The sequence below is a fragment of the Apiospora marii genome (assembly GCF_038362585.1).
Source record: "Apiospora marii strain CBS 49790 chromosome Unknown utg000011l_segment0_segment0, whole genome shotgun sequence".
Classification (NCBI taxonomy): Eukaryota; Fungi; Ascomycota; class Sordariomycetes; order Amphisphaeriales; family Apiosporaceae; genus Apiospora; species Apiospora marii.
The window spans coordinates 1,806,644-1,824,839 of NW_027117382.1; the positions used below are offsets into that span (position 1 = coordinate 1,806,644).

At 54.7% G+C, this 18,196-nt stretch overlaps 7 protein-coding genes across 7 annotated transcripts; all 7 read right to left on the reverse strand.

The window, feature by feature from the left end:
• Nucleotides 1–1,435: 1,435 nt before the first annotated feature.
• PG985_013639 (uncharacterized protein) lies at nt 1,436–2,087 on the reverse strand (the record flags this gene model as incomplete). The annotated part of the gene is made up of 2 exons (XM_066833405.1): nt 1,436–1,862; nt 1,957–2,087. 2 exons carry the CDS (start codon nt 2,085–2,087, stop codon nt 1,436–1,438), a joined length of 558 nt encoding a protein of 185 aa, XP_066678145.1.
• A 1,539-nt stretch (nt 2,088–3,626) lies between these two features.
• PG985_013640 (uncharacterized protein) lies at nt 3,627–5,428 on the reverse strand (the record flags this gene model as incomplete). Its single annotated transcript, XM_066833406.1, has 6 exons — nt 3,627–4,088; nt 4,142–4,375; nt 4,432–4,475; nt 4,547–4,641; nt 4,694–5,186; nt 5,299–5,428. The coding sequence occupies 6 exons, from the start codon at nt 5,426–5,428 to the stop codon at nt 3,627–3,629; spliced, it is 1,458 nt and encodes a 485-aa protein (XP_066678146.1).
• Nucleotides 5,429–6,158: 730 nt separating this feature from the next.
• On the reverse strand, nt 6,159–7,022 carry PG985_013641 (Glutathione S-transferase omega-1; the record flags this gene model as incomplete). Its single annotated transcript, XM_066833407.1, has 1 exon — nt 6,159–7,022. One exon carries the CDS (start codon nt 7,020–7,022, stop codon nt 6,159–6,161), a length of 864 nt encoding a protein of 287 aa, XP_066678147.1.
• A 714-nt stretch (nt 7,023–7,736) lies between these two features.
• PG985_013642 (uncharacterized protein) lies at nt 7,737–8,297 on the reverse strand (the record flags this gene model as incomplete). Its single annotated transcript, XM_066833408.1, has 1 exon — nt 7,737–8,297. The coding sequence occupies one exon, from the start codon at nt 8,295–8,297 to the stop codon at nt 7,737–7,739; it is 561 nt and encodes a 186-aa protein (XP_066678148.1).
• A 1,013-nt stretch (nt 8,298–9,310) lies between these two features.
• Nucleotides 9,311–10,277, reverse strand: PG985_013643 (uncharacterized protein; the record flags this gene model as incomplete). The annotated part of the gene is made up of 2 exons (XM_066833409.1): nt 9,311–9,800; nt 10,240–10,277. The coding sequence occupies 2 exons, from the start codon at nt 10,275–10,277 to the stop codon at nt 9,311–9,313; spliced, it is 528 nt and encodes a 175-aa protein (XP_066678149.1).
• A 1,275-nt stretch (nt 10,278–11,552) lies between these two features.
• Nucleotides 11,553–12,842, reverse strand: PG985_013644 (uncharacterized protein; the record flags this gene model as incomplete). The annotated part of the gene is made up of 1 exon (XM_066833410.1): nt 11,553–12,842. One exon carries the CDS (start codon nt 12,840–12,842, stop codon nt 11,553–11,555), a length of 1,290 nt encoding a protein of 429 aa, XP_066678150.1.
• A 1,502-nt stretch (nt 12,843–14,344) lies between these two features.
• On the reverse strand, nt 14,345–16,279 carry PG985_013645 (sodium/phosphate symporter; the record flags this gene model as incomplete). The annotated part of the gene is made up of 3 exons (XM_066833411.1): nt 14,345–14,628; nt 14,697–16,115; nt 16,198–16,279. The coding sequence occupies 3 exons, from the start codon at nt 16,277–16,279 to the stop codon at nt 14,345–14,347; spliced, it is 1,785 nt and encodes a 594-aa protein (XP_066678151.1).
• Between the last annotated feature and the right edge of the window lie 1,917 nt (nt 16,280–18,196).

An 18,196-nucleotide genomic window follows, 5' to 3' on the forward strand; every position in this document is an offset into this window, starting at 1 on the left:
AGGGTGTTCAATACAGTGGTCACGGGGAAATAATTGACTGGAGGAGGCTGCAGTATGATCGTATGGGGAATCCGGGAATCCTGGGTCAATTCTATGTAGGTAATATGGCCGACGACAGACGACAAGGCGGTAGGATTGGGAGAAGATGCTGGAGCAGAACCTCCTGTGGTTGTTACGGGAAGCCAGTCAATACGCGCCCAGGAGCAGTCTCAGAAAGAATTGAAGTAGTGACGAAAGGGGACGTCATCCATGCAATTAACCACTGAGAATAAGGTACGGACGGGTATAATGCTCCGCTGTTCCCTGCCCTCGGGAAATGGAATTGTCCAGCCCTTTTGGCCGTTCCATTGCCAATACTGTAGCCTCAATCCGCGCAAAGCCCATGGATCGGACACTACCAACGGCCATCCATTGTGATGGAAATGAAGGGCAGATCAGGCCCGAGCCTAGCAATTGGGGGATCTTCCGTACAATCACTCGATCGTGGCTGATGGGCAGGCTCCTAAGGGACTGGAGGTTAGTTAGCACATTTGGCCCTTTGTTTGTCCCGAGGCCGCAGATGAGGTCATAGGAGGACCGATCCATTCACAAATGTTTAGATCGGTTGATGTAATCAATTAGGATCGCGATTTAGGACGGCTTACTGCCGGGCGGTGGCCCAAGGAGGCAAAGCCGGATCGCTGAGACCTTGCCCAACAGAGGATAGCTGCCGCATTTACCAGGGGTGCCACAAATTGCATGCACAGTACCACCCTTTCTGCCACTGGCGCGTCACATCCGTCCTCCACCCGGACCATTCTGTCCCAGCTAGCCGTCAACTGTTCAGGGCTCCCCAGCTTGCCGCTGGCTTTTCCTGGCTTCCTCAGAACGTTCTACGTGCTGATTCCCGCGACAGCGATGAACCTAATGGCCACCGGTCCAGATGACGGACTTCTTTCCGAGGCCCATCTGCTTGATTGATTTGCCAATGGCTCGCTAATCTCTCTCTGTTCATGCACATGGATGGAGCTTTTGGATTGCCCAATGGCAGCATAGCAGTGATGCCTACAACTGGGCCAACCTGACAAAGACCTGACAAGGCTGAACAGCGCAGGGAAGTCCAGCAGGCGGGTGGACTGAATAGTGGATTACCACTACATGTACGCCGTAGATCTTCGGGTCTGACGGGTCAGAGGGGAGCTAACCTCCCTCGATCGCGGGAAACGGTCGCAAACACATTGCCACCGAGCCACCTCAGTCATGATCCGGCGTCTAAACCCGTCGACGCATGCCACGGGGAAATGTGCGAGTAGGGTGAACGGCATCGGAAAAGCATCGAAATGGCATCGAGGAACTACATGGTTTGCGCATAGTAGTAGGCACCCGACACGCCGATCGATCATTGCATCTCATCAAAGACTCTCGACTAAGGAATTACTAGACTCCCGTCATCCCCTTACCAGAACGGCAAAACGGGTATGCCCAAGGTGGCTGGCTGGACGGTTTCTCGTCCCGACAGCGATTCCTCGCTCTCATTGCTGTTTTGGTAATACGCAGCTCTGCAGACCGGGCAATCATAGCGCTTCATGAGGAACCAGGTCGCCAAGCATCGGGCGTGGAACATATGTGGGCATCGCCGCATCTTCAAAATCTCGTCATCGATGGGCTGTGGGCGCCAGCTCGACCTCTTAGGCCTTTGCAGCTTGCTCATCACCTTCGTCTTCGCCGCTTCCGCCATCTCTGCCACGTCGTCACTCGCTGACGTTTCTTTCACCGTCGGCTTCTTCTTCAAGGTCCCTGATTCCAAGTCTCCTTCGGGGTCGCACTCTGACGCTTCCGCTTCGTTTGGCGGGAGACCGTAGAGCGAAGCCAAGCATATGGGACTGCAGGTAGTAAGTGTTGTGTGTCAGTCAGGTGGACTTCTCGCTCTTCTCCTGTGGGGATGCGGTGGAATATATACGGACCACAAATTCTCACAAGACTCTCTGCCTTCGCTCCGGTGCCCCTTGTTTTCGGTAACCTCCGCCAGGCGCGAGACGGCTCGCTGGAGCGACTTGGACAACACCGGGTCGCTCTTCCTCTTGCCAGATTGGAGCAGCCGTTCGCATTGCGCGGCCAGTTTCGCCCTGAACCAGCTGGATGAGAGAACCGTTCCTTGGTCAGCATGCCGTTTTTAGATGACGTGGGCGAGTGAGCGATCGCACCGGAGAGAAACCAATGAAAAACGGAAAGGCTGCTTACACGCTAACGATCACGATTACGCCCAGCGCGCAAAAGCAAACGGCCGTCACTATATCCCAGGGACGATCCATTGCCGTATGTAAAAACTGCGCACGCCACGGAGCTGTGGGTCTCGACTTCCCGTTGGATGGGCTCGCGCTATCCCGACAAGCCCCCTTTTCCCAGCTGACTTCCAATGGTTACCCAAATACCTCGATCAGGTTGAGGAATGATTCTCGTCGGTAGTATTGCTTCCTTCCTCAGAATCGCATGGTGTGGACAGGGACCTGGCGTGTGCTTCGGATGTCGGGTAGCAGAGTATGCCGGCGCCCAGCTGCGGGGAGGCCGACAGCTTTCTACCGCGTTTTGCTGGGTGAGTTGAAGGTGGATGCAACGGTCCTCTTTATTTCAGCCAGAATGTTTAACAAGTCGCACGAAGCCCTCTCCCTCCCGATGGAGAAGTAAAGTAAGTACATACCGGCTAGATGACCAATGCACACCTGACCTACCTACTGTCGTGTTCGGGTTGAGACAGATCGTTGCTTTTTCCAACCCTATTGCGCGCCCCCCTGATTGTGTGTATCCCGCGAGGCCGGTCTTCTCTCGTCGTGCACCAAATAAGTTTAATGGTGTCTCATCGCACCATGTTGAAGCGAAAGGTTAAATAATTGGCGGTTGGTGGGCTGGGCCGCCAACCCCAGATGGACAGAAGTCAATTCAACACGCATTTTCTAAAGCCATCGTACGACACGAGCGAAAGTCAAGAGACATACGCGGGGTTTATTCTGCAGCTGTGGAGGGAGGAGGGGAAACAGGACCCATAGACCCAGTCCTCTCCATCACGAGATATCTGGCAATCGGACCGCGGCGACGGTGGTTGGGACCGCATGCCGAAATCGCTTTTTTCATGTACTCTAATAGATTATGTAGATAAAGAGGAAAAAAGTCTAGTTGATTGCCTTTTCGCGGCAGTTGAACAGTATGAACACCAGAAACCTGAAAATTGCCGTGAGCGAGCTGGGCCTGGCTGCCCGCCATCTAAAATGGAGATTGGTTAGTCTCAGAATATGTACCCCCCTCCCAGCCCTCTTGAAGCAAACTCCGAGCCAACACCCATGATTTGCGTTGAAGCCTACATGGTCCACGCCTGTCTTTTGCCAATTCAATTTTTACCCGACGTACCCAACACCGTGAAGATATGTCACATTTCCATTTTGTGGGGGGTTACGGTTGAGGGAAATCACACACTGCACCTGCACCACCCGAGCGATCGGTCGAAGCCGCTGTCGAATGTTTGGTGAGAGACAAGAGAGAGGTTGGCAGCATATCTCTCTGTACCTCCGCCACACAATCCCTTGCACCACGTTCTAGAACTGATCTGCATGCCCGATGCATGCCACTGACTCGTGGCCTCGTGGTTCGTTCGTTTACCGGGAGGACTTGTGCCGCTTGGCGGAAGGTTCGGAAGACGCATCGTCGCCGTTTCGTGACATCGTGTTAATCTTCTCGGCCGCCACCTGGATAGCCTCGCCCAGCAGCTTCTTCTCGCCGAGGCGGACCACGATGGCCATCTTCTGGCGATCCGTGAAGTTGGCCTCCTGAAGGAGGGCCTGGTCCTCGGCTTCCGAGGTAGGATACTCGGAGAGGCGGAGCTGCAGGGCCTGGTGGATCACCGAGGCCGAGATCTCGTCGCGCTTGCGCTTGTCGGGGATCGACTCGGGCGAGACCTTGCGGACCGCCTTCAGGAACGTCGCGATCTGGTCCTCCAGGTCCTCGGGGAGCTGCTTCAGCTTCACTTCGCCGTGCACATCACCCCGGGAATCGGGCTCATCGAGGTCGCGATCTATCACAAAGATGTCCTCGGTCTCTTCCTCATCGAGTTGATTGATCTGAAGCTTTCGTTAGCTGATGGTCGGTTTGCCAGTATCCTTGCCGCACTTACCGCTTGGCCCCATTTTGACTCATCGAGTTGGAGTTGGTTCTGAAGTACCGACAGCACCATGTTCCACGGTAGCTCCACCACGTCGTATCGTGCGTGGTTGGAAGTAACGTAGCCGTATCGCCTCAGCAGCTCGCTGTTGGACAACGGGCCGTAGTAGTTGAGGACCTGCTGGCCGGCACTTATTGGCTTGAGCGACGTGACGGTCAGGAAGTCATCCTCATGGTTCACATGGGCCTTTCAGTAAGAGTTAGCGATCAGGCCTGGTAGATCATGGGTGTGTTTTGCCTTACGTTGAATACTGCGTCCGCATTGAGAATATCGGCCATGGGCACCACTGACGAACTTAAAGTTAGTTCCTGCTTGTGACTGCGCAAGTGCACCTAGGCAATCGATGGCTGTACTTACTTCCCATCAAGAGCTTTCCTTCCTTGTCTTCTACCCACTCGTCGCCCTCTTCTTCGGGCTCTTCATCGTCGTTCTCAAGATCGAATGCATAAGCCCTGTCGCATTGTTAGTAAAGCCATACCCGGATTTAGTTTTCTTTGGACATACATAACGGTGCTCCCCATTCGGTGAGCCAGGCTCAGCAGTTCCTCTTCATTCATGCGTTTCGACCCCTCAGGGTAGAAGATGTGTGCATGCTCCTCGACGACGGGGAGGACCTTCTCGCGGAACATGTTGTCGGCCTCATCCTTGCCGATCTTGGCCGAGATGGCGCTGGCCTGCAAGCCGCCGAGCTCAGTTCGCGGCCAAAACATGAGAGTGTCGAAGCTCTCCGGCATGATGTCAAAGTAGGGCTTCCACTTTGAGTTGCCGCCCTGCATGAACTCATATATCATGACCAGAATAAGCGACACCCAGGAGTCCGGCGCCCCGCTGGTCTCGCCCTCATCGTCGGCCTCATTGTTAACACCCTCCAATCCCTCAGTAGAGTCCTCAAACACTTGAGGGATCTTCTTAGTCAGATCCGATGTCAATTTGTTGATGATTGCTGCTCTCGGGATTTTGAAGAGCTCGGTTTCCTCCGGTATGTCCGATGTCGCGACTGTGCTAAATATATCAGCCCTGTCTTATCGCAACAACAAACTTTTCTCTCGCTCTCAACTTGCGCATGCAGCCGCACAACAGGAAGAGTCCAGCAAGGGGCCAACACTCACCAATTCCTCTGCCCTGGCCACTCTGTCGTAAATCCTGAATCTGGATACTGGGGTGGAACGTGGCGCCGGGCAATGCGGTAAACCAATTGAGGAAAGACTGCGTCCTCTCGTCGAATGAAGGTTGCGCCATCCTCGTGTGAAATTAAGGCGAAGCAAGCAAGGGTGGTGCGGCGTTGCTTTTCGCTGCAGAAAGATTGGCAGACGTGGGATCGTGGTCAATCCTGGGACCTGGGTCGAGATCGGCTTCGGCTGGTTGCGGTGCTGCAAGCGTGCTGCAGCGGTAGTCTTGTTTTTTAAAGTACCTAATCTGCTCGCCGCGCTCGGAACTTTTTTCAGCGATGGCAAAAAATAAGACCGGGAAGCCGGGGCCTGAGACGTAAAGAGGAAACGCTGCGACCTCTTTACCGATGATCAATTGCCGGTAAATCTGCAAAACACTGCGGGTTTTCCGATAACGTCAAGATTTTTTCTTGCCATATCATCTCCATGGTTTCAATCCGTCAGTCAGCAAAGCCGTCTCCGCTAAGGCGAAATGAAAAGGCCCCCATCTGTCAATTGCACTAAAACGTTTTTTTCTCGTTCGCGGTTCTTCTGAACCCAACGGGTCGCTGCCAATTGAAAACGTGCGCACCCTTCACTTAAGCCGCTCCCCTAAAGGAAAAGAATGATCTCAGCTTAGCGCATATTCAGCTTCCTCAATTGCAGTTGGCTGAAACCCGCGAATCTCATCTCACGCTGTCACTTGGAGGCGGTGCCAATGCGCTTACGATTGGGCTAACAAGGTTAAGAAAAGAAACCAATTGACACGTCTTCTGGCTGTTGGAAATATCGATGTCTACCTATTTCATTTCATGCATCCTCTATGGTAAAGCTACTCCCTTTCGCGTCGCTTGCGCAACTTCCGAATTGGTAGTGTCCTCCGCATATCTCTTGTAAGCCTGGACGTAGTAGCCGTCGTCGCTCCAAGTGTCCTTGACACTCTGCCTGTCCGCTATGGCGCTGTACCACTGTCTCCACCGGCCCCATAGCGCCTCGTCCTCCCCGCCCTGTCCCTCGGCTGGGATGGCGACCCCGCCCGGCTTGTAGTGGTCGAGCAGGAACATGCGCTTGGCCCACGGCGCCAGCATCACGTCGACCATGCTGAACCGCCCGCCCAGGAACCACGGCCCGTCGTCCTCGCTGTTCTCCAGCATCTCCCGGACCAGCGTCTTGATGTGGCCCAGGAAGTTCGAGCGCGCCTCCTCGATCGTGTAGTCCTTCTCGGGCGTGTGCTGGATGAACTTGTAGAACCCGGGCACGATCTTGCCCGAGATGTGGTCGATCCACAGCCTGCACCGCGCCCGCTCGTAGGCCGAGCCCGGCGGGAACAGGTCCGGCCCGTGCTTCGACTCGTCGGCGTACTCGTCGTTCAGGTACTCGCAGATGACGGAGCTCTCGTACAGCGGCTTCTGGTGCTTGCTTCCGGCGTCGGCCTTGGGCACGGCTAGAGTCGGGACCAGGCCGCGCGGGTTCAGAGCGAGGAACTCGGCCTCCTTCTTGTACGGGTTGATCTCCCGGTACTCGTAAGGTATCTTCTTCTCCTCGAGCACGATCCAGCTGCGCTGCACGAAGGGGCAGAACCACCCGCCGTACAGCTTCAGCGGGTGCTCTTCTGCATGCGCATCGGCGAGTTTGGCGGCGGCACCGGTCGGTCGCGCCGGTAACGAGGTGTCAACGTGGGCCATGCTGGAGGAGGAATATATTCTTCTAGGAACACACAGTATTGATGCAGTGCGGGGAAATCTCATGGCGACTGAGGAACTGATTGACAGGTTTCTGTCTCTATTGTAGCCTCGCCCGCCTCCGGTATTCGCGCAACTGGCTATGACATCAAGATGCAGTATGCATGCACGCTTATTCGTCGGGTCCACTGGAATCGACGTACAAGCCGGCAATTGTTACTGTCACTTCCCGAAGCATTCAAAGTTCCTTAGGTATGGAGTATGCGCACTCAGATTATGATTTGGCAATATCATATAATCGTAATTCATTCAAGAGGGTATTCTACCATGCTGTATCCGTTGGGATCGCGCTTTCCATGGAGCTCTGCAGTTCGCCAAGGTGCAAGCAAGGCGCATCCCATTCGTTGATTGTTCCCTGTTCCCCTGTTCCCCTTACCAAATACTGGAATGGCTTGGGATCGCAGCCATCTTCTTCTCCCTCCTCCCTCGCCTTTTAATTATGCTTCATACTGGCCAAGGTCTGTAGTTTCTGTGGAGCCACAGGAGGAGAAAGACGAATGGCGATATTGAGACTTGGACTGAGCAGCTCACTATCGCCATCGCCAGCCCGATTCAATGTCGCGTGCGACTCTATTCTCTCAGCTCCTGTACGCGCCTGTGCATCAAACTTCAACCGGGTGGGTTTCGAGGCGCCGGAACATTTCTGTTCTCCTTGTTTCAGTTCCGGGAATCCCGCTCCTTTGCCTTGCCCGTGTTGCGCTCTGGAGTACGGATACCAGTTGGCTCGCCGCACGTTTCGCACCGGCTCAGCCCGGGCCTGCCAAAGCCACACGGACACATGAACGGGCCGCGATCGTACAAGTGCAGGGTGCCCTGGGGGTGATGTCTTTGCGACGGATCCCATTCAAGCCCTTCCAGGACTTTCTCCGCCTTCTCTGACCGTTCGATTCCCTCATCCGCTTCGGTCAACAGGGCGGGGGCTCCCATCCAAGAATCAAACTCTGTGTCCTGGACTGCAGGCAGTGGCTTTGACCAGGCTCTGGATACCAGCTGCTGTATCTCGAGAGCGTACCCCACCGATGGTATCGGGAAGCCAAACGGGGTGCAGACGTTGTCAGAAGAGCGACTATTCTCACCCTGGGCCGTGCCCGATGGCTTCCCTAAGGCTTCAACCGCGAGCCCCTCAACATAGTCGTTTGCGGCGTTGGGGGTAAGGATGCTGTAAATGTCATTGACGTGGTCCCTCAGCCATGGCTGTCTTGGTCTGTTGCCCGCCATGTTTTCACATTTCCTATTGAAACTTTTGGGGTCAGTGAATGGTTCACCATGGCGTCGTAGTAGCAGCCTTCAATAAGTCAGAGTACTGCTGGTGATATTATCGAGTTCAATTTGGCCATGATGTGGGTAATAGGTCAGATCTTGAACTTACCTGAAACTGATATATTTACTGGCGTAGGCCTTGGAACAACCACAGTGGCAATAAGAAAGACCACTAGGTTTAATATGACATTCGGGATCAGCTAACGGAGATATGTTGTCAGTATATACTCCATTACGGTTAGCATTCCCCGTTTACCTGACAATGTCAGCCATAGGGAGTTCCATGGCGCGCCCAAACTCTGTTATTCACACCTGTGTAACATTTGAACCGATGTTTAAGGGGCTTTGAACATGCGACGACACAGATTGCGAATAACGTGTGAACCGTGTTGGCCATCGTGAGAGGTTGGGAGAGTAAGGTGAGCTCGACTTGTGTCACAATCTGACGCAATATGATAGTATATCGAGACAAAAGGAGGGTGCCAGTGACTTTCACTCGCAGACCTTATGCTGAAGCTACCTCTTATAAAACCAAGATCGCTGCCCTTTACAGGACTTAAGCATTTTGTCAACAGCTAATAATGGGGTGAAGAATAAAAAATTCTCTCCATCAAGCCGTGACTGACAACTACCGGATCGAGAATACCACCAGATCGGCTAACCCAGCTGTCGGATCACTTAGCTCAGTGGTCTATATCCTGTGCACTAGGTATTTCCGGCGGCAAGAAGAACTGAACTCGTCTAGGGAGTAGGGAGAATTTGGAATCCCATACTGTTTACGTCTGGCGATTAATGGATACTACAGGATTTTTAATATTGGAGACAGAGACACGCATCCTGAAAGAGGCCGTACTATACGATATCCTCGGATCCGTGACAGAGGCTCAGAATAAACTGTCTACTTTCTTGAAGGTACTATGGATCCAACAAAAGGCTTACTATGAATCATAAAATCTATAACCGAATATAGTTTAACTGTTTGCCCTTTTCCTTGCTACTTCCCGCGATGGTTGAGGTCCCATTCTCTTCCAGTTAGCAGCTCGTATCTTCGCTATATCAACGGGGAACGTAAGTCGGAACCGGTCAAATTTATCCTCATCGTGGGTTTTGAATTCAAACTGGACTAATTTGGGAAGTTCTTCATCAAGTCTGGCGATAGTCCGTGTGTGGTCTTGACCAAACCCGGCTGACGCTTCTTGCGCAGTCATCCACGACTCGGCAAACTCCTCGTCGGGCTTGTTGGTCCATGCTTCAGCCCATTCTTGAATCTTCTTCTCTTGGGGATTGTACTTCGTCGTGAATTTATCCGGATTCTGTGGATCTGAGAAATATAAGTGATCTGGCGTCCTGGCGGTGTCGTTTATTGTTGACCCCTCTTTCCGGATACAAACACCGAACATATCCATGCCGTCATCTCTCGGAGTTCCAATCTCGTAGGCCTCCTTGCCATCATCTCCCGGACTAATAACAATGTATTCTTTCAGGTAGTTTTTTTTGGATCATATTGGCTACGTTGTGCACAAATCTTGGGTATTCTGTTTTATCATATGGGAAGGTAAGGGAGACCTCTAAGAAGGCACCCCAGAAGAAAGGCAGGTCGAGTCCACTTTGGTCATAATGCTCCCTAATCCGACCGGACAACGGCTGTCCAACAACGGTACCGCAGCCGGCCGAATTGGTTCTATCGTAATCTGACTGGTTGGTCGAGTCGTGGGTTGGAAGGAACTCGCCATTGAGATCCTTTCTAACTGGGTACCACCGGTAGGAAACGTTTTTGATACTGGCGAATGGGAATCTCGATTTCGCCAGGGACATACATGAGTCTGTCACTAGCTCATCAATCTTGGGTCTGGTCAATAGTTGCCTGCGACCCTCGAATATTTCATTACTGAGACCTTACAGAGGTTTTGAAATTGTACGTGGAGGATTTGTCGACATCGTGGCAGACTTAAAATTGGATTGTGTAAAGTAATATCTTGATGTCGTAGTATTATCTCAGACTAGTTGATGAAGAAGTGTGAAAAATCACTCCAGCAGGGTGCGTCTCATAAAACTATTAATACCCGCAATGTGACACGTCTGGAGAAACCATGAGTGAGCATACGTATCTCTTTGATTTATCTATATGGTTGGTTTGCTTTACCCATGACAAACTTGAAGATTCGAGTTGGCTCGCGCATCAATCGAAGTTCCTTTGTCCTTGACCACGCGCCGTTGGAACAGTGGAATGTGATATCCCAACCACAAAGAACACATTCTATCAGATGATCTGGCGACTCGTTCTGATGGCATGTGTTTGCTACATCTGGCTCGCTGTGGAAGGGGATGGCATCACCTTTTGCTGAAATCATCGCCAAGAGGTCAACAACTTCTGAACCAACTTCCTCTCGCTTACACTGAGGCATGCGGGTTACTTTGGATATGAGACCATGTACAATAAGCTGACAAGTGACCGCATGAGTAGACCGTACTTTACCCATTAGCATCTCCCGGTAACGAGAGGGAAATAAAATAAGCCATCATAATATCAATAGAACATGTATGTGTAAAAGGCCTGATGTGGTGGCCACTGAGCTGGAATGGTAGCTTTTTTATTTCATGGAGTAAAGAGTTGGCCGGTTGATTCCCAAGGGATTGACGTGTATTGCACCAAGCCATCCTGTACGCACGGTACAGGTAGCCACGGGACACCAGTCAAATAGGGGCTGGTTACAGGTCCCCCAACTCACTAACACCACAAGCAGACTCATCGACATCCAGATAACTCATTATTCTTCATTCCACCTCTAGATTGAAAACCATAATTGATCCCACCCATACCTGCTTGCGTACATGTACGACCCAAGCATGTATGTACGCCCCAAACACCAAAGGAAACACGTCGCTCGTGAGAGAAAGGAAAATATTCGTTGCGTAACCTGGTCGAGGGAACACACGCGCACGCACGCCCCACTCGCGCCGTCGCACATGATGTAGCACTCAAACATGTAGTTCGTCTCTCTTTATCTGCGCAGCCATCTGCATATTTTCGGTCGTGGTCAGTCATCAGTCATTCATACATCATTGGCTCGTAACAATCGTAAGGTGAAAAGCAAACTGGAGACCCGCTCGAACTCTTCCGTTTTCGTTTTGGAGCAGGACGCGAAATGAGGAGTAAAAGAAAGGGGGAGAAATCAAGTACTCGAAGACAAAAGAAAGAAGGGGAGGAAGGGGTCAGATGTACCGCGGCGTCCCCCGATGCGTCGTAGCCGACTTGAACCCCATGAGCTTGGACGCCACCATCCCCCCAATGACGCTCTCCGCCATGCCCTTGACCCCGCCGCCGCCGCCGTGCCGCTGGCGCCGCGGGTCCTTGTCGATGAAGGCGTCGATGGCGGCGGCGCCCATGGCCGCCGTCGCGATCTTGGGCAGCTTCTCGCCCCACGTCCCGGGCTGCTTGCGCAGCCGGAACGCCGTGACGCCGCCCGCCTCCAGCGCCGCCCGCGCCGCCATCTGCCAGCGGTCCGCGATCTCGGGCTTGGGCGCCTTCATGTGCTCGCGGTACCGGTCGCCCATGCTGCTCTTGCCGCGCCGCCGCGAGGTCCCGGCCATGCTGGACCGCCCGCCGCGCCTCCTTCGATCGTCCTCGTAGGCGCCTACGGAGCGGCCCCGTCGGTGGCCACCTCGCCGGCGGGTGTAGCGCGAGTCTATGCTGCTGCTGCGGCTGCTGTCCGAGTAAGACGGGGAGCGAGCCCGGCGGCGGCGAGACCGACCACCACCGCCGCCACGCTCACGTCCCCGGTCGTCGTCGTAGGGATCTCGTCTCAGCGAGACGGGCGACACGCTGTAGGACTTCTTTCGGCCGTTCATAGGCGGCCGGTCGCGGCGGCTGTGTCGTGCGGTACCTCGACGGCGCGGCGGGGACGGGGATGGCGACGGAGAGGGCGAGTATCGGCGGCTGCGGCGGTGCGATCGTCGGTCGTCGTAGGTGTCTCTGGACAGTGAGCGTTCTCGGTCGGTGGACTTGGCCCTACCGCCGGAGGCCATCTGGGCGGCAGCATAGGTGCTGGCGACCCTGCCCAGCTTACTGAGGCCCCTGCGGCCTTTGGACTTCATGCTCGCCCATTTGTCGCCCTTTGCCGGCTTGACTTCCTCGTCATCACTGTAATCACTGTAGACGGGGCTGTTCCGGTGTGACTTAGCGCGCCGCGGCGGCGGGGATTCGGTCCTCCTCGGCATGCTGGGCGAAGAGGGTCTGCTGGAATACGCGGGCGGAGGTTGCGACGAGGCTCGACGGTCGTTTCGTGGCCGGGAGCTCTTTCTTCTGCGCCGGTGGTGATGGTGGTGGTGGCGATTGTCGCGGCGCGGACTGGAGTCGTAGTCGTCGAAGGTGCTGCGGGGTGGATCCGGAAAACTGTCGGGGCCGACGTATTCGAATGCGCCCTCGTCGTTCGCAGCGGCCAACGGATCGGGCTGGGGAGCGAAAAAGGAAGGGTTGCTGCGGGGCCCGGGTCTCGAGGGCATGATCTGCCAGAATCCAGGCACGAGGAACGGGGAAGTGGTGGTGGTGGTATTGGAGGTCGGATGATAGCGCCCGCGAACCGCAGCAGCTGGCAGCTGACGCAAGTCCCTAGAAACTTGGTTTTTCGCGTAGGATTAACTCGAGAGCTTCTTCTTGGCGAGGTGGATATTTCACCAAGGACAAGGAAATTGGCGAACGGTGAACGTCAAGGTAGTGGTACTACGAACTAGTAGAATTGAGGATGGCGCATCTGTCAAAACTAGTAAACTCTTGCGGATAAGTTTATCTTGGTCGAAGAGGATCGAGGCACAGCTGCCGTCGAGTAGGTATTAGTTTGTCCTTGGGGATCCATCCCTCCTCCCACCAGCCGGTTTCCCAACCTCGCCCGTATCAAATCTTAATGTCCAGCATTAATTCCCGCGGTCAGACATCCGAAAGGGTCCATTGTGTGGTGCCACGGGCCCAAACGGTGCTGTGGTATCAGAATCTGCCAGCAAGCATTGCGCGCATCGAAGGGTGGCTTCTAGGCCTTGGGCTGCCGATCATGCGGTGTAGCGAATCGTGGGCGGCTTGCGTGTGATTTGGGACATGTTGGAGGGCGGCAGTGATGTCAACCGGCAGGACATTTTGTTTTAGCGCCCACTTCCGGAGATCGGTTGCTGGACAGTCGGGACCTGGAACCTGTTTTGGGCCTAGAAGCGGCTCCAATCGACGCATGGGCGCTGCGCAACGCCCTGGGCCCACATGATCTCATCGTGTGATGCCGTCGCCCGCCAGCTCAGCCACTGATAACGGTCGTGATTGATATCAATCGTAATCACTTATATGCGTGGCTACATATAGATTGGCGAGGCTTCAACGCAATACCGTAGTGAGTGATTGAACAGATAGCTGATAGAGCAGTCGACTCATCCGGCGCAAGATGATTTGCGATGGAAGGGCCATACTGCTGTTGTCGTCTCCGCTGTTCAGTCCAAATATACATGTGCAAGACATTGCGCGCATCGCCGAATACTCAAATTTGTCTGAATGCCACGTCAGTAACCTACTCAAAATCAAAAGGAAGCAAATTGAATCGGTTTGTCCGAGTGATCCCAAGTCGCAGACAACACCGATGAGCAGAGACCTGTTTCCAATTGAATCACCATTGCAGAAGATTGATGCCAACAATTGACTTAGGGTGTGACAGTCAAGTTTTGGCTAGCGTCGTCTGGGCACTCGTCAGTCTGCCACACCCGTCGCCAAGTTTGCTTGTTTCAAGAGTCGTCAACGTCGGCGTAGAAGCCACAGGCCGTTTTTTCATTCAACGATGAAGTCCGCTTTGTTTGATTAATAAGTAAGAAATTAAAGACAGTCTATATCTGGCAACAGTCTATCCAAATGGTCGTAACCGGGGTATATATACAACATTATCAACACCAACACCAGCCAAGAGATCGCAACCGCGCCCGCCCCCAATTGGAAAACGGCAAATGGTTTGCAGACCGTGAAGAGAGATTTATGCCTAGAAGTGAGGAGCGTTGATGAAAAGACCCATCAGGCAACCGGCCACGGTACCGGCAATGGGGACGGTCATGATCCACGAGAGCAGCAGCAGACCGACTCGCTGCCAGTTGACGGCCTTGATAGTGCCGTTGCAGAGACCGACACCGACGGTGGCGCCGGTGATGCACATCGACGTCGACACGGGCAGAGAGTACTGCGAGAAGACGAGCACGGTGATGGCGGCGCCCATCTCCATGGAGCAGCCTCGGCTGGGAGAGTGGTAGGTGATCTTGTTACCCATGACTAATTATTGGATGCGAGTTAGCACGAAGTTCTCGTTTGGGGACTTCTCTGGGATGTATATAGCTTACCCTTCATGATGTTGTAACCATAGGTGCAGAGACCAATCGAGATCCAGAGAGCGAGAACGGCAAGCTGCCAGACGGGAACGTTGGCGTTCTTGTCGGCGGTCTTGCCGGTGGACCAGGTGTGGTAGATGACAGCCCAGGGGCCGACCGAGTTACCGATATCGTTGGCGCCGTGGGCGAACGAGGCAGTGCAGGCAGTGAGGATCTGGATGAAAGAGTAGGTGTGCTCGACCTCGTCGGGGTACTTCTCGGCGGCGTCGTAGACACGCTGCATGCGGATGCCGTCGGGGGTGCCGGAGATACCGGTCTGGGCGGCGTGGATGTCGTAGTGGAAACCGTAGAGCAGAGCGGCGGTGATCTGGGCCGGGAGGCGCTTCAGGGCAGTCACGGCGTTCTTCTTCTCGTAGATCTGGCCGGGGCCCATGGGGTTGTCGCGGAGAGTGCGCATCGCCCAGCCAATCGGGCCGCGGTTCTCCAAAAGCTTGGCCCGGAGCTTGGCATCACCCTCCTCTTGGATCTCCTTGTAAGTCTTGGTAGTCTGGCCCTCGGCGATAACCATGGTCCGCTCGTTCTCGGCACCCTTCTCCTGCTCCCCGTTCTGCTTGATCGAGTTGGAGGAGCGCAGGGACTCGTCATCTTCCTGGACCACGGCGTACTTGGGAACAACAGCCCGGTCGGCTTCGGCAACAACGGGGCGCTTCAGCAGGAGGGGGCCCATGAAGATATGGTACCATCTGACGCTGGCATCGCGCTTCAGGATGCGGGCGTACAACCACGGGACGAAGAAGATAAGGGCGATCGCGGCCACACCGACACCAGTACCGACGACGACCTCAGCGATGTAGGCCGCAGGCTTCTTGCTCAGGCCAAGGCTGGGAGAGCCCTTGTAGACAATGGACAGGGTGCAGATAGTGGCAGCCACGAGGAAGAAGAAGGGAGAGGTCCAGACGGCCCAGGGCGCGGGGTTCTTGCGCATGTGCACAATCAGCTTGATCATCATGAAGATGGCAGCACCGAAACCACCGGAGATGGCAGGCGCCATACCCAGACCGGCGAAGATGGCACCGAGACCCTTGCCGCCGTTCCAGCCCCACTGGACCTTGGAGGCGCCAACGGTGGCAACACCAACACCGGCCACGGCGGAGATAAGGGAGTAGGTGGACGAGACGTGGGCAGAGTGACGGGTGCACCACATGACCCATGTAGAGGCGGCAATCAGGGCAATGGTGAAGGCCATCATCTGAACAGGGGCGTTGTCCTTGAAGGTGTCCGGGGGAATAATGCCGTTCTTGATGGTCTCGGCAGTTCGAGCACCGACTGTGGTAGCTCCGAGCACCTCGAAGATGGTACCGAGCACCATGGCCATCCGGTACGAGATCGATCGGGACGAGACACTGGTGGCCCACGCGTTGGCAACATCGTCTAGGAGGTAGCAATGCCACGGTTAGTCAAGGGGCTGCAATTGCGACTGAAGAGAGGGTCCAGGGATAGGGGAAGCACTTACTGGCACCGTTGTTGTAGGCGTCCAGGAAGGCAAACAAAGTGCCTATGGCGAAGATGTAGTCGTAATCGTGAAGGTACGGCATCTTGGCGGAGGGGTGAACAGTTGCCTGTTGCTATACTCTCTCTGTGTCTCTAGGTAGAGGACCCCGGTGGAGGACTGAGTATATGATTCAGACTGTGAGTTGGAGACACAGAATGAAGATCGAGTGATGGATGTCAAAAAGCAGCCATGGGATGAAGCGAGGGCCGCACGTTTATATCCCGAACTTTGCTGAACTCTTGGGGCCAGGCAAGGACACGCACTACCCGCACCCACAAGGGCACTGGCATGGGCTGACAGGCGCAGGCGGTGCTGAGCGGAGGCCTATCGCGCCGTTTACTGGATATTGGTATCCATCCTACCAGCAACCCGCAGCTCCCAAGCTTCTCTTTGCTTGCTTGGGTCACCGAGGCCTTGGCGGGCGCGCGCAAGAAAGCGGCTTGGCGACAGGGACGGGCAGGCGAACGGCTGCGTGATTGAGTAAGGGAAGACAAGCATGGGCCGGGACAGACAAGCACTGTCTTGGATTTGCTTGTTGGGTCTCGGCGCAATACGCCACAAGGGCCGGAGATGGGCTCTCGTTTGGGCCAGGGCCTTGCCTCTTCGCCATAGAGTTTTACGAACGAACTGTCAAGGTGTGATATTTCGAGGGTGTCGTAAATGCAGTTCACTATCATGTCGACGTCTGATTGGGTCATTCTGACAACGTGCGGCTCTTGGCACAGACTTGGCTGACCCTTGGCAGATCATTGCCAGAGGCCAACTAGGCCTATCAGATGCCGGCTGGATCCCACGTGGGTGGATCGAGTCGTCTGTAAGGTTGTTGAAAGTCTCCCCAGGCCCAGCACGAATTTGGGGGAGGCTAGGGTAGCCAGGCGGGCTAGGGAGGGCCCCAGAGGCTAATGGGGCCACTAGAGGGACCGAACCCCACCACTTCCACCCCCCATCCAGATTGCTGGGTGATGCCCTGCGCGCTGAACAGCAGCTGTGCTCGCGCTAACCAGTCCATCCCACCTTCGCGCAGGCGGGGAGCAGCTGGCCCGGTGCGCAAGCATCAACGGGCGCCTTGCGGCCTGCGTCTGACCCTGGTCCTTTTCTTCCACTTAAGGCACCGAAGGTTGAAAGCCTCGAAGCCACTTTTCCTCTTGGCGTCTGTAACAACCGCACGCACGTGCTGCCTTCTCGACGTCTGAGCCGTTGGTTCGATCTTGATCTAACCCGTTGCGCCAACCGCAAGTGCTGAGAGAAGCTTACTACCAACAAGCTTGCTTGGAGTTGCTGACGCGAGCTGGGCGTTTCTCGGTTCATCTGGAGCTCGTTTTTATTTGTGTCCATCCGTTTTCTGTTAGGAGTTTCGCCTAGCCCTGCCCTGCATTGATCCGAGTCCCGTCATCTTCCATGAACTGAGAAGGACGAAAAAGAAAACGCCTCGGCTTACCGAGCTCAACTCCACTATGATGTTGGGTATCGTGTAGTAGTAGCTAGCACCTGGGGGCTCAAGATGCAACTCTCGTCAATCCAAGTTAAGCCTACGGAGGCCGAAGGGGATCCGCCTCCTCGGCCAGGCATTCCTGTTTGTGTCTGCTACCGACTCCAAATAGAGACGTCGGTCGGACAACACCGCGCAAGAAGCAAAAGCAAAACCCGACTGCCTGGACACGCCGTCGCAGTCTTCCAGAAGCATGGGATGTTTCGTAAATATCTGCCCGGGAAGGCTCCCGTGTCGTCGTCCCTGACTGCATGGGACGGCGGGGCCGCTGCATACAACCATCTACTCTCAGCTCAACATGCAAACGCTACCCACTCCTGCGCAGCACCTTCCAGATGCACCCATTCAGCCCAATAACACACGCACATATTGGTGGCGATGCGAGGCGTAGATGTATGATGCAGGCGCTTTCTCCACTTACTCGATCTGGAGACCGGGCCATGGCCTGAAGCCATCGTCTGCAGCATGCAC